General features: G+C 41.3%; 2 protein-coding genes and 1 pseudogene across 4 annotated transcripts; 1 reads left to right on the top strand and 2 right to left on the bottom strand.

Moving 5' to 3' along the window:
- The first annotated feature begins 24 nt into the window (after nucleotides 1–24).
- On the top strand, nucleotides 25–2,433 carry MGAT2 (alpha-1,6-mannosyl-glycoprotein 2-beta-N-acetylglucosaminyltransferase). Its single transcript, XM_019736000.2, has one exon. The coding sequence runs from the start codon at nucleotides 403–405 to the stop codon at nucleotides 1,741–1,743; it is 1,341 nt and encodes a 446-aa protein (XP_019591559.2). The 5' UTR covers nucleotides 25–402; the 3' UTR covers nucleotides 1,744–2,433.
- A 1,702-nt stretch (nucleotides 2,434–4,135) lies between these two features.
- On the bottom strand, nucleotides 4,136–10,990 carry DNAAF2 (dynein axonemal assembly factor 2). Of its 3 annotated transcripts, XM_074328198.1 has the most exons (4): nucleotides 9,564–9,800; nucleotides 9,025–9,312; nucleotides 5,757–5,900; nucleotides 4,136–5,019 (listed from the first exon to the last, which is right to left on the bottom strand). In XM_074328198.1, the coding sequence occupies exons 3-4, from the start codon at nucleotides 5,823–5,825 to the stop codon at nucleotides 4,528–4,530; spliced, it is 561 nt and encodes a 186-aa protein (XP_074184299.1). In that variant the 5' UTR covers nucleotides 5,826–5,900; nucleotides 9,025–9,312; nucleotides 9,564–9,800; the 3' UTR covers nucleotides 4,136–4,527. The 3 variants fall into 3 exon arrangements, with proteins under 3 accessions (XP_074184299.1, XP_019591558.2, XP_074184300.1); XM_019735999.2 differs by having other exon boundaries at nucleotides 9,025–10,990; XM_074328199.1 differs by lacking the exon at nucleotides 9,025–9,312 and having other exon boundaries at nucleotides 9,564–9,696.
- LOC141570949 (small nucleolar RNA U13) lies at nucleotides 7,956–8,046 on the bottom strand (annotated as a pseudogene).
- Nucleotides 10,991–14,797: the final 3,807 nt, after the last annotated feature.

Consider the following 14,797-nt stretch of genomic DNA (forward strand, 5'->3'; position numbering starts at 1 on the left):
GTCTTGGCCGTCTGGGGCCCGCGTAAGGATGAAAGCGCAGAGGACACAGGGCCGCTGGAGGCGCAGGTAACGAAGCTGGGGTGCGGTGCGGCCGCGGCGGGGCTTCTTCCGGGACCCGTGCTGAATGGAGAGGACCGAGGCGACACTGAGCCGCGGCTCCTAGCGGCGGGGCCGCTGCCTGAGCTGCAGCTGCCAGGCAAGGATGTGTAGAGCCCCGGCGGCGCATGGAAGCTGAGAGCCTTCGGGCCCCAGGACCCTAGGGGCCAGGGATGAGTTAGCGAGGGCAGCCGCGGCGGCCAGTTCCGACTGCTACAGGCCAAGGCGACGACCGCCGCCCGCCCGCCCCTTCCCCGCAGAAGCCGCTAGTTCCTTTCCGCACCCGCGCGCCTGGCCCTGGAGACCATGAGGTTCCGCATCTACAAGCGGAAGGTGCTGATCCTGACGCTCGTGGTGGCCGCCTGCGGCTTCGTCCTCTGGAGCAGCAATGGGCGACAAAGGAAGAACGAGGCCCTCGCCCCGCCGCTGCTGGACGCCGAGCCCGCGCGGGGTGCGGGTGCCCGGGGCGGGGAACATCCCGCCGTGTCCGTGGGCCTCCGCCGGGTCTCCAACGAGTCCGCGGCTCCCCTGGTCGCAGCGGCCTCGCAGCCCGAGGCGGACAACCTGACGCTGAGGTACCGGTCCCTGGTGTACCAGCTGAACTTTGACCAGACGCTGAGAAATATAGATAAGGCTGGCTCCTGGGTCCCCCGAGAGCTGGTGCTGGTGGTCCAGGTGCATAACCGGCCGGAGTACCTCAAACTGCTGCTGGACTCACTTCGAAAAGCCCAGGGCATTGACAACGTCCTCGTCATCTTTAGCCATGACTTCTGGTCGACAGAGATCAATCAGCTGATCGCTGGGGTGGATTTCTGTCCTGTTCTGCAGGTATTCTTTCCTTTCAGCATTCAGTTGTACCCCAGTGAGTTTCCGGGCAGTGACCCCAGAGATTGCCCCCGAGATTTGGAGAAGAATGCAGCTTTGAAGATGGGCTGCATTAATGCTGAGTATCCTGACTCCTTTGGCCATTATAGAGAGGCCAAGTTCTCCCAAACCAAACACCATTGGTGGTGGAAGCTGCATTTTGTATGGGAAAGGGTCAAAGTTCTGCGAGACTATGGTGGCCTCATACTTTTCCTAGAGGAGGATCATTACTTAGCCCCAGACTTTTACCATGTCTTCAAAAAGATGTGGAAATTAAAGCAACAAGAGTGTCCTGAATGTGACGTTCTCTCCCTGGGGAGCTATACTGCCAGTCGCAGTTTCTATGGCATTGCTGACAAGGTAGACGTGAAAACGTGGAAATCTACAGAGCACAATATGGGTCTAGCCCTGACCCGGGAAGCGTATCAGAAGCTGATTGAATGCACAGACACTTTCTGTACTTACGATGATTATAACTGGGACTGGACTCTTCAATATTTGACTGTATCTTGTCTTCCAAAATTCTGGAAAGTGCTGGTTCCTCAAGTACCTAGGATTTTTCATGCTGGAGACTGTGGTATGCACCACAAGAAAACCTGTAGACCATCCACCCAGAGTGCCCAAATTGAGTCACTCTTAAATAATAACAAACAGTACATGTTTCCAGAAACTCTAACTATCAGTGAGAAGTTTATGCCAGCCGTTTCCCCACCTAAGAAAAATGGAGGGTGGGGAGATATTAGGGACCATGAACTCTGTAAAAGTTATAGGAGACTGCAGTGAAAAAAAATCACAATTACAAAAGCAAAAGTGACAGTCTTCTATTTTTGATATTTGTCCAAACAGAATAGACAATGAATAAAAGAGTTTAAGGACTGGTTTCTGCTTTAATACAAAAAAAAAGTTCTTGTAAAAGGTTCCAAATATAGTGATCTTTTCCTTTTATGTCTGATAAACACAAGTTTTCATTTTGGGAGTTGGGTTTTAAAGCTCAATCTGTATCTGCTAAATAATTGTGAGAGAAGAGGAGAAATTTTACTTAAATTGCATCTATTAATCTTTTTATCTGCAACTTTGTACACTTTTCCACTTTCAAAACTTATTTTAAGTACAGCAAAATTTATTTAAAATTGTCATAGCAGTAAAAAGTATTACAATGAAATTGTTAGAGTATTAATGGAACAAGCCGTTTCACTCTTGACAAGGTTACTAGGAAGGGATTGTTTCCCTCGTTTTATAATTCAGAAATTATGTTTGTTAAGCACCCTGTCAAAAACTCATTTTCAGTATTACAGATTCCTGTATTATTGTGTTAGGATTTGCCTGTGCTTTGGAACCTTCATAAAACACTTTCTTTTGGAATGTATTTGATAAGAAAGTTTAAACACTGTTTTCATCTCAATGTAGACATACAGTGGTTTGTTTTTCTTCTTTTAGTGCTGCCAAAATAAAATACTCATTTTTGCATAAAAAGATTGCTAATCATTTTGCAGAATAAATTGTTTACTCTTTACACCAAAATTCAGTAAAGACATTCTAGAATTTTTAAAGTTAGCATTACATCTTCATATTTATTATCTGTAACATTACATAACTGAGTTTGAAATAAAACCCAGCTCTTGAAAATGCATTCTCTTTGGAAGAAATTGGCTTTCAAAATTAGCCAGGCATAGATAATGAACAATAAAAAGCTGCTGTGTAAGTGAAATACAGCCAGAAATGGTATAAAGTTCAGTCATGCCAAAGTGAAACATGTTCTAGTGCCAGCTTTAACTGAAATCCTACTTTTTAAAAGGACAAACACAGTAACAGGAAAAAGGCTTAAAATTTACTCCACATTTAACGGGGAAGTTTCCCTTAACAGTATACAATGAACATTCAACCAAAAATTACTGATAGCCTAATATCTGTGTAGATATTACAATTAGTCATTTCAATCTAAGAAAATTGTGTTAAGTGCAGTTTCAAAATTATTCCACAAATTAAGATTCATATTATAGTTGAAAAATACATATGGTCATCTAAGTTGGGGCTAATAGTTTTTTTTTTATTTAACAGCTTTATTGAGATATAATTGACATACAGTATGATTTTGCTTTGTGAGCTACTGCCCCTCAGCCCAGCCTGATTCCAGAATTCATCAGGATTACAAATGTAAATCAAGATGAATTTCCAGACTTTGTACCAACTTTTGGTGCTCTGCTCTGTCCTCCACAGTTCAAAGGATTAAACATACTAGATACTATAATTTCCAGGACTAAGGCCAGAGGTTTGAATTGGCTTTTTGGGGTCCGGGACTGGGTTAGCAGTTTCCTTTCTACATTTTTTCTTTCATGCTGTCCTAAATATTTTTGTGAGGAAAAAAACCTGTTAGGATTTTTCTTCTGGCCTGAAATAAAGTTTCACAAAATTAATAACTTAGCCACAGATACATTATCTGCTGCCCACTTTCAGGTATTATAAAGAAAATGTATTAGACAACACTGACATTTTGTTTTCATGAAATAATGAAAACAGTTTTCCTGTGGGAGCCAATTCCCGGTATGTTGTTTTTAAAACTTTTACTTAAGTGTGTTTTCCCAGGACCCATCAGCTCCAAGTCAAGTAGTTGTTTCAGTCTAGTTGTGGAGGGTTGTGCAGCTCATAGTGGCCCATGTGGGGATGGAACCAGCAATTCTAGAATTATAGACTTAATCCAAGTCATACAGCAAAGAATTCTGAAAACTGAATGCACAATGAGGCACATGATCTGTTGTTAAAGAGCACCCTGCTCTGACCAGCTGAGCTAACCGGCCACCCCAATTCCCAGTATTTTTAATTGTCCTGTTCTAAAATTCGTAAATGTACTCTGAAAGCAAGAGGTGTTTTAATACTGTAATAGTAACTTCCAAAAACCTCTTTAAAGAAATTTTCAAAGTACTAAATAACCTGTATTTTATTGTGTATTTTCTTCTGTTACAGACCTGAAAAGAGTAGAGTTGAAGCAAGAATATTACATTTCAGAGTATTTGTATTGTAACTATTTGAATAAATACTGGTTAGTAAAGTTCTAAGAATCTGTTTCAAGCATAAATACATCCTATGAGACTTCTAAACATTTTGAGATTCTACACCCTCCACACACATATTTCTAGTTAATTGCATTCTTGAGAATTTTTTGACAGATACAACGTAATAAATATTTTGAAACTTTTATTACAGTAATGGTAAACAAAAACAACACAGAAGTAAATATATACAGGTTGTATTAAAACTAAGTGTTTAACTCGCATTAGAAAAAATATCCGTCTATCAGCGTAATAAAAAAACCGCCATAATTAAGGAAACTATAAACTCGTTACATGCAAAAAAAACACACAAAAAGCCCCTTCAGTTTCCCCATTAAAATCAAAATTGCAAATTTCTTGAACACTTTCAGTTTTACGACAGAAGTTAACATAAAGAGAATCTATTTTAAGCCCAAAATATACTTTGTTGAATATCTTTAGTTTTAAGATAGTAGTTACCAGAAATATCTTAAGTCCCAAAATTTTTTACTCTTAACTTTTACATTCTAGAATTATAGACTTAATCCAAGTCATACAGCAAAGAATTCTGAAAACTGAATGCACAATGAGTCACATGATCTTTAATAATCTGCACACTACCATCCTGCATATTGGTTTCTTTTATGTTGTCAAAACCAGGTGTATTGTGAATTGCTAATGAAGATAGGTGATCTCCATCTAATTCTTTCTCTTCAGTCATTACTGGTTCTTTCAAATTATCTTTTTCCTCATTTGAGTAAACACCTTTTTCTTTTATAAATTCAGGTTCCAATTTTGACTCAGGTTGCTGAGACTTTCCAAATAGCATTTGAGAAACATCAAGAGACTCTTGTTGCAAGCATGCAACTGAACCACAATTGTCTTTTTCTAGTGCTTTAACTGCTATAGATGAATCAGAATCAGTTGTTGAGGTTGGAGGATATTCTATATTTTCTTTTTCAGTTAGATGACTTCCTTCATTGCCTCTTTCTTCCTTTTCATGCAGCTGCTCAGAGTTACTACATTCTTGCAACTAGGTCAAAAGAAACAACAAATTAATAATTCTTTGAAACAAACAAAACTAACTTGTACCCTGTGGAAATTTTTTTTAAAAAAAAAACTGTGAGGGAATAACTCTTGCAAACCTGCAGACAGGCTTCTTCCTTCTCAGTCATTCTCCAAATGCTGCCAGTGATTGCATTACTGACAGTGCAAATCTGGCATTAATTTTCTGATTAAATCCTTTCAATGACTCATCTCCCTCAGGATGAAATAATCCTGGCCTACAAATCCTTATGCAGTCATAAGAGCATTCCTGAATTTTCGTGATTTTTCAGAGCCACTTTCCCCCCAGTGCATATAAACCAATTTTGCTAGTTACTAAATCATTTCTATGTCCAATACTGAAGACTATAAAAATAACCAAACTTAAGATTCAACTAGAAAGAATGAACAAATTGTAATAACATAGTTCCTATGGTTTGAAAGTCAAGACTTTTTGTCCCTGAACTAACTTCCCAAATGTTAGTTTCTCTCTATTCCTCACTGGACAGTTACTTTGGGATTAAATGAGATAACACGTGAAAACGAATTGCAGAGTGTTTAGCACATAGTAAAATACATGCAAAAAAGTTTTTATTCCTCTTAACATCACTCTTCCCAGCCATTATGTACATTTAGTTTAAAGTTATGACATCAAGAATTAAGATATTTATTAGGCTTTAACTTTGTCCTAAGTAACTATTTTATAAAGTCCACCAAAATCCTTACCTTTGCCTGAATTTGAATCTTACTATCAGTAACCTGAAGAACTTCAATTAATGGTGGGGTTAGGGGCATTGTTTGTTTCAACGGAGAGCTTAGGACCTCTTCCAGAAACTCATTCACATTTTCTTCATTGACAAACAACCTTTCCTAAAATAAAAAAATAAAAAAACATTCTGCTTTATAGGTCATACTTGACACAATTGTACCTAAAAACAGCTCATAAAAGTTCAGAAATACACTTTTAAAATGTTTATTTTAACATTATTCCTGCTGTCTTGACCAGAGAAAAACAGTAAGAAATAAGAATAGCAAGAGTACATACACATACAGGAAAAGACCTTAAAAGAAAAAGGTCTTAACGGTAGTTCCTTTTCTAGGTCTCTAGTAAACCAGAGGTATGTTTTCTCTCCTAGATCATCTTACAAATGACATTTTCTTTTCCTTTTTTTCTCTTAATATTTTATACCATAAACATCACCTCTAGGGCTATAAATGCAGTCCCAGCTGTAAAATGTAATTCAATTTTAGAACACTTTCTAATGAGTCAGCTACGTAATATACACGACAGGATCTATTCAAATTTTCTGTGACCAGTTTGCCTTTTAGTTTTTGGCCAGGTAAAAGTATAATATTTTATTTAAGAGAAGGATATTCTATTTTTAAGCAATGAGATAATCCAGTGAGACACTAGCATATAGCTATAAGAATGAGGTATCTTTCTAAACTATTAGGAAAAGCAAAAATCATTTTGACAAAAATCCCAGACACAGCAATTTGTTCATATTCATGTCAAGTGAATATAAGTATATAGAGTTGAAGAAATAACAATGTTTAAAATTCATAAAATCAGTTCATTGTTGAAAAGAATAAAAGTATTTTCCTCTGTACTTTCATATAAACAAATTTCATAATTACAAATAAAAGCCGTTCATTATTTGGTCCAAATAGGGGGAGGAAACCAGGAAGAGACAAGTTTCAAATTTTCTTCTATCAAACAGCGTTTGAACTTGGGAACACCTACCAAATAAAAATGAACTTTGGGAACAGAAAAATTTTACTTTGGAGTAATTTGCATTGCTATTATTTGAAGATCCAGAATAACACTGTATTATAGAAAATACCGCATTTCTAAGTTTCATGTCTCTGGAAAAGACACATTGATTGCAAAAAATACATTAAATAGTTTAATCTCTAGTTAACCCAAGGAAAAAATAACACGTACTTATAATGAAAATGGTTATGATTAAAATATAAATGATTTGCATAAAATTGTTTTCACATTCTAATGACTGATTTCACTCTAAAAATACTGAATTCAGTATTCAGCTTTAGGAAAATTCTTAGTGAATATTTAAGGCTTACATAAATATATTTTGTACTTGTTGATGTGTAAAGTAACAATTCTGACCTTAACAGCCACAAACCTGTTTCTTACATTGTAATTATTTTCATATAATGCGTATGATATAATCATATGTTATCTGTCTACTCAACCTACTACTCTGGATTTTTAAAATACTTTAATACTTAGAGTCTGTTCCAGTGACAGTGAAATGTAAAGAAAAAAATTGAACATTATGGTTTACCTATCAGCCATAGCAAATGTGATGATTAATGAAATTATAAATCTATTTCAGATTTCAAAGATATAAAACACAGTTGCCAAAATCCCATTTTGGTCTAGTTTCTTTGATAAAATAATGTTAGCATACTAGAAAATCAGATTAAAATATATATTTTAGTATTCTCTCAACTGCTTGTCCACAAAGCTTTCTTCCCATATTGCGAGTTATTTTCACATTAAAACAATTACAGGAAATTGACTGCTTTCCTAAATTTCCCCCTTCTAATGACAAAAACAGGTAGTAAATTTCCTATTCTATATTGTCACAAAGTATTTTACCTAGTCCTGGCTACTTATTTTACCACTTTTGGTCGATTTCAAATTAGTCCCTTCTCACAGAAGATACACCTTATAAAATATAAATGTAACTTATTAGCAAACTTCTAGAAGTTTGGAAAGAAGTGAAAATTTGTCACGTTAAAGCCCAAGACGAAAAACTTAATTTTTAATATATAATCTGTGCAACTAGTGTTGTTTCTGGGAATTAAACCTTTGACTATGGTAAAAGAGCTTTAATAATTACATGTAACACATACAAACCTCAATCAAAACCACAATTGTTCATTTATGACTTTTTTTTTCATGCCAGTCACAATAAGGTCTGAGGGAAGCACATCTCACACAAGAGCATGAATACCCAATCACCATGCTTATGAACTACAAAACGATCCATTTATGAGTATATAAGTTTTTTTCAGAATTTGCCAACAGTACTGGAGTATTGTATCTGAAATTCAAGGACCTCAAAAACCTAAAAAGTATAGTAGCAACTACAACGGGACATACTGAATTATTCATCAAAATTATAGCCTCAGTAAACTAGGTAATGCCTAGCCCAGTTCTAGAGTATTTGCCCAGAAGATGTGTAGCTGATGTTGGTACCAATAAGTTTGACAAATGTTTATAGTTACACTCTGTTAAATGCTAGCCATTGTGTCAAATACTAGTAGGCACCTAAAGATAATTAAAACAGACGCAAAAAAAGGTAATTGCAATGCAATATAACGCCCACCGGAGGACAACCTCACCATCATCAGCGACTGTATAATCCTATGGTAGAAAGGGCAAGGGACTTAGATTCACGGTTGGTTCTGAGTTAGTTTTCCTACATAAGAACTGTGGCACGGGCTAAGTTACTTTTTGCTCTCTGGAAGTACATTATCTATTTTCAGTGGTCGACAAAGTATTTACCAACTTAAAATATGGCCATAACAAAGTGCCTCTTAAACTTATTTGGGTAAGAAACCCCTTTGAGAATATGACTAAAGTTACAGCCGTTCTCCCCAAAAGAAAACACCTTCAACTTTTGCATACAATTTTAGAGGTCTACGGATCCCTGGGAATCCATTCATGCCTCCTTCAGAGTCAATGGATTTCAGGGAAACAACTGTATTAAAGACAATTTTGAAGATTTGAAACCCATCCATCAGAAGGGATGAGTATGTCCCCCTTCCCTCCCCCACCACCACCACCAATATGCGTTTAACGTTCACTGACATCTTTCATCACGTGTGTCAATTTCAAGTCATTTCCAGATACACTGTAATGAAAAATGCTTTGTTTAGGACAAGCTGAGAAGATGCCTGTAATATATTTAAAAAGTAGGATGGAATATTTCAAATATTAAGACTCTAGAAAGACTATTACCTCCAAAGAACCGTTGTTTAAACCGTAATACCACTCTCTCCAATGTCCATAGCACTCTGCAGATTTGGCCAGTTCTATTACTGCATTGTTTGAAGAAATACTAACCACTGGTTCTTTGGTACTCAATTTATTCTCTGGTGCAAATTGCAAAAAGAAGGAATAATAAACAAAGTCTTGGGTGGAGAAGCACAATTTATACCGGAGGGGGCTCACATCCCCTTGAAGACTTTGCTGCTGGATCCGAGGCACTTGGATTAGCAGCGTCAAGCATTTTTCATCCTGGTTACACTGCAAAGGAGGACACAAAGGTTCCCTGCAGTCGGTCCCAGGACCACCCATGGCAGGATCCGAAGGCCCCCCGCCCGTGCTTTCCCAGGCCACGGGCGTCTCCACGGTGTCTCCACGCTCACTCCCTCTTCCAGCTGAAGACCCCCTGTCAAGGGCCCCGGATGAAGTACAAGGGGCGCCTCCGCCACCGTCCCCAGGTGAGCTCCCGGTTCCGGGAAGCGGTTTCTCTCCGATGCCCGTAGTCAACACACCTTGCCCTTCGAAGTCCCGCTCCTCCAGTTCGGAGACGAGCTCCTCCCCAGCGGCGTCCGGCGTGTGGGTCCCGGCGACCGCAGCCCCAGTTCCGCTGGGATCCGAGCCTGCGGCCCCTGCGCGACCCACCGTGGGGTCCGCCTCCCCCTCGCGGGCGGAAGCGCCGGCCGCGCCGTCAGTTCCGGACAAGTTGGCGGATTCTTCCGGCGCCGGGAGGTCCCGGCGCGCCGCGGCCGGCGCCACGGGCAGCGTTACCACGAGCTGTCGCCGGGCCTTGTTGAACTGCGCCTTGCCGCGGCTGTCGTCCACGGGGTACGGGAGCGAGAGCCGCAGCCGGTAGTCGGGTTTCCTCGAGTCGAGGCACAGAAGCTTTCCCGTCACCTCCAGCGCCGCCTGCTCGGCCGAGCGCAACAACGGCAGCTCGATGGTGACCACAAGCTCCCGGGGCACGGGGCTGGGGACCGAGTCCCGGGAGCAGCGGTAATCCTGGAGGTCCACGTGGTGGCGCTGCAGCACGCTGTAGCGGGGCGCCGTGGGGGCGGGCTGCGGGACTGCCTCCGGCGCGGAGGGCGCCCGGGGCTCCCGGACGGCAGGGTTCCCGGAGGCTGCCGGGCATCGGTAGGGGTAGGGGAAATCGGGGAGAGGGCTCTGCAGCTCCCCCTCGGGCCGGGCAGGGGCGCCTCCGGGCAGAGGCGTGCGCAGCACGGCGGCCTCCGGGGTCCCCTTGTACTTGATCTTCAGGGTCTTGGCATTTCTGTGGTCCAACTTCACGCCGAACTGCTTCTCGACGGCCTCCAGAGCCGTAGCGTCCAGCATCTGGCGGAAGCGGTCGTGGCGCCGGGCCAGGGCGAGCGCGTCTGGGTGGAAGACCACGTCGTAGACCGTGTAGCGAATGCCGCGCCCCCCCGCGTACTCGCGGCCGGGCGCCAGGCTGTAGGGCAGGGACCACTGGCTGCCGGCCGCGGCGCTCCCGGAGCCGGGCCGGCTGGTGGGTGCGCCCACCAGTGCGTTGCTGCACACGTTCACGAAGCAGCGCCGCGCCCCGTCCAGGCTGGTGCGCAACACGTGGCCCGGCTCCGGGTGCACGAACCGCACCTCCACTCCGCGCTCGCGCTCCAGCGCGGTGATCTCAGCCTCGTAGCGCCGCCGGTTCTCGGGGTCGGTTAGCTCCTCGGCGTACTCAGAGAACAGTCGCCGGAACTGCGGGTCCTGAAAGGCGGAGGTGAGCCGCTGAACCTCCTCTCGGCTCAGGTCCAAGTCCTCCAACGGCGAAGAGTCTGCCGCCTTGGTCATGCTGCCCCTCGGCGTCTATCTTTCAGTCCAAGGGAGATAAACCCGAGACCAGGTGGGTCGGACGCGCAGTGGAGTCGCTGGTCCGCGGAGAGCAGACTGAGGCTGCGGAGGTCGGTAACGGCCTGAGAATTGTGCCCAGGGCAGCGCGTTCTCGTTGCCATGGTGACACCACCAACACGCGGGAGGAGGGGCAGGAATTGCAGTGGGATGGTGGGAATGCCAGAAATGCATCTTAGTTTATTAAAACCAACTACCTACCCTACGGTTCGTGAGTTTTAGATTCCCGTGCCTTGGTGAAGTTACATCTGCACTGGGATAACTATCATAATAATTGTAATTTCCAGCATTATGTATGTTATTCATCGTTAACATTTCAAGGTGGAACTGATCCCCATTTCACGGACAAGAAGGTGAGACCTGAGAAGTTACCTGACCAGGGTCACACACTGTATTCACAAACTGTGATGTATGCCTGTGTTTATCTGCCTTTTTCACTTCATTAAACCAAAATTTCAGTCCTCTGGATATTTTACCATACAGTTTGCCCTGTAACAACTCTCCTTTGGGGCAAGAGATGTGGGCAGGCTATTAATAAACAACTAATGATCAACAAACATGTAAGACTTCATTAAGTAAAATGCAAATATAAGATACCACATATCACCTATCAAAATGGCAAAGACGTTTCCTTGAAGTGGTAGTTGAATTTAGCAAAATCTTTCTACAGAGTAGTTGGTAACTGTATAAAAAGCCTTTAGGATGTATATTCTTGATCCAGCAATTCCAACTCATAAGAGTATGCTCAAGGCAACTTTATGATTCTAAAGGTTTGGTAAGAATTTAACAGTGGAACTGGTTGAGCAGATTTTGGTACAGCCATACAATGTGATTCAATGCAGCCATTCAAAGTGATGTTATAGAAGAATATTTATTGACTAGGGTAGTTAGTAGTAGTTGTTAAATCCAGTGATGATTTTTCTGTTCTCATTTCGTTGAAACTAGCCAACATTTAACACAATTGGTGTTGGCATTACCTGTGACAAGACACTTTCCAGGCTTCTCTCATCAGACACTTGACACTACATAGTCTGCCTTGTATTTGCCTCTGTTCAACTTCTAAGTGGAAATGCCTCAAGGCTGCGACCCCATCTCTTTAACTCTCCTTCACAAATAAATTTACACTCACAAATGCCAGACATATCATGTTCTAAACTCCAGACCCCTGTAACCAGTTGCCCATTTAATGTCTCCATTTGAATGATTTAATGCTAAGCACATGAGGCTTGAAATGACCAAAAAACAGAACTCCTGACTCCTCTCTCCCAACTTCTGTCCTCATGATCTCTTGGCAGCATTCAAAGCTGGATACTTCAGCCTCTGGCAGAACACTCATTGCTACTGTGCAGCCTGTACGCGGGTCTTTGAGTGTCAAGAACTTAAATGTCACCTTAGTGACACCCTGTGATATGCTTCTCCCACCTCCAGCACCCCACCGAAAATTGCCCACATCGTTTTTATTTTCACCATGGTTTATATTTGGTATTTTCTTTTTATAGGGTAATGACTTGTCCCATTTGAAGGTAAGCATCATGAAAGCGTGGACCTTGCCTTTCTGGTTTACTACTGGATTCCCCAGTCCCTAGGACATATTAGGTATTCAGATATTTAATGAGGGGATATAGTAAAGAAAAAAGCAAGTTTAGTGTGTATTGTATGATCCCCAAAGATTTTTATAGGAAAAAATGTATGCAGAGAAAAATCTGGAAGGATATATATCAAAATATTAACATTACCTCTGGTGGTAGAATTGCAGGTCATTAAAACTTTTTTCTTTATGATTACTTCTATTTCTTAATTCTTCTGTTATGAACTTGTTTTAAAAAAGTTTTAAAATAGCCTATCATTTAGGGCTTAGATTTACATCTGGAATGGCTTTGAGGCATAAAGATGAATTCTGGAAGATCTTTAAAGCATGTGAGGGATGTATAAAATTGCACCCTTTTCTATTATAACCCTCATGTCAGTGAACATACCAAATGATTGGTTTTCACATACTTCAAAGGTATCTTTGTAACTTCAAAATCTGGACAAGTTTCATCTTAAAGACATTTCCAAACATGAACACATCATACCACACACATGAAAACAGACCACACCTGTTGGAAATGAGAATGGCCTTCAGAGTTCTTGAACCCTCTGAAATTACGTGAAATTATGAGTGGGGATAGGCTCGTGTGGGTTTTTCTGAGTAGGGGGCCCTTAGTTTTCACTGGATTCTCTAAGAAGGGTCCATGCCCGCTACCTGGTCAAACTTCTTATTATGCGACATAAATAGCTCTTTGGGAAAGACAATGGAGTTGTAGAAAAGCTCCCATGTCCCAAATATGAGCTCTTGCCTAAAATTCATTCCTTGAGGAAAGGCTATCCTTATTAAAATATAAACGTCTTTTGAAGGAGGACTGAGTATTAAGACCATTATCAGTTATTAACCCCTTAGTGCAACTGTCTTACCTTGTCCTTCCACAGACACTGCCTGCCAGCAAGCATACAACTCTCTTGGGAAGTAGAGGTCCAGAGCAGATGGTCTGAGGCCTACTACTTCAGCCAGTGGGTGCTCCAGCCTGTGCAGTCCCTGGCACTTCCTGTGGTTTCCCAACAGATCAAGTGTTGCTTTTCTCATGGCAGAGAAATCTTACCCACGGCTATCTCATGTGATCTACCTCCTACCCGGATTTCTGCTGTGAGGTCAGCCACACTTCAGCTTATTAAACACCATGTCAGGGAGCACCCGTTTTTACCCAAAGCAGAAGGATGCCTTCTCAGGGCTGCTCCTCCATTGCCCTGTCTTTCAGACCTCCTTTTCATTTCCAGATGCTGATTCCCTCCTGGTTCTAGATCTTGTCTTATTCCGGTACTTATTGCTGGCTCTGGCGTCTTGACTGCCTTGCTTCATCTCACTTCACTTCACCTTGCTAACCCCTAAATGCACCCTGTTTCTGGCCATTAACTGTGTTTCTAAAGAGATCTCAAAAAACTCATCTTTATTTATGGAAACAATTTGCTAAATGAATGAGTTAATGAGGGAACACCTTGTATTTCCATTTATAACTTTCTACCGATCATCTTATTTAGCTCTATGGTTCTCATAACTGGTCCAACAACCTAGTGGTGTCTCTCACTACCAATTTCAAGGTCAAAATTATAAATTTTTTCAAGCAATCCAGTAGCTTTTGGACTTATGCCTTGATGGCATCTTTAACTTCAATTTTTTAGGTTATTCTTGCAATTTTGCTCTTCTAACATCAGGCATCTTCTAACATTCTTCCCAAATTTTCCATCCTCAAACCACATCTCCAATTGCCACTTCATCCTTAACTACTAATTCACATTAAATTTTCTTGAGGAATTTTCCCTTCATTATGTTTGTGTTGTTTTTTTTTATCAGTATCTTTTCCTGAAAAAACTAATTTTCATTAATGTCTTCCATTCCAGGCTCTTTGTAATATTAATGTTACTCCTACATTTGAAACACTCTTTGCACCTCTGACCACTTCCTGTCATTCAGATTCATTTCTGGGCTATTGCTAAGCCATACATTAAAAGTAAGGGAATGATGTTGAGTGATTACACCCAAAATCACACAACATGATGCTTCAAAGTAAACATAGCTTCTAAATGTAAAAACTATGGGGACTGTGTTTTTAAGTTTCCATGCCAAAAGATTATTAGTAATGAATAGTAATATCCTGAAACAAAGGTCTTCACTATCAGAATAAATTTGGTGACTTGAAATGTAAACGATTTTAAAATTGCTGAATATACTGTTAGGACTTTTACGGTGATATACTAAAACGATGGTTCAAAAATTTTAAATATTTTTTCTTCAAGTGAACATTAGTGTAAGACTAATACAGAAATAATGAAACCAGTTTTTAAGTGC

This window comes from Rhinolophus sinicus, linkage group LG03 (assembly GCF_036562045.2).
Source record: "Rhinolophus sinicus isolate RSC01 linkage group LG03, ASM3656204v1, whole genome shotgun sequence".
Lineage (NCBI taxonomy): Eukaryota > Metazoa > Chordata > Mammalia > Chiroptera > Rhinolophidae > Rhinolophus > Rhinolophus sinicus.

Coding starts and splice junctions, on each gene's coding strand:
- MGAT2 (XM_019736000.2), top strand. CDS start 403: ATGAGGTTCCGCATCTACAAGCGGAAGGTGCTGATCCTGACGCTCGTG.
- DNAAF2 (XM_019735999.2), bottom strand. CDS start 10,857: ATGACCAAGGCGGCAGACTCTTCGCCGTTGGAGGACTTGGACCTGAGC. Junction 5,901..9,024: donor TAAACAACGGTTCTTTGGAG/GTAATAGTCTTT, acceptor TTTTTATTTTAG/GAAAGGTTGTTTGTCAATGA. Junction 5,020..5,756: donor AGATTCAAATTCAGGCAAAG/GTAAGGATTTTG, acceptor CTTTTGACCTAG/TTGCAAGAATGTAGTAACTC.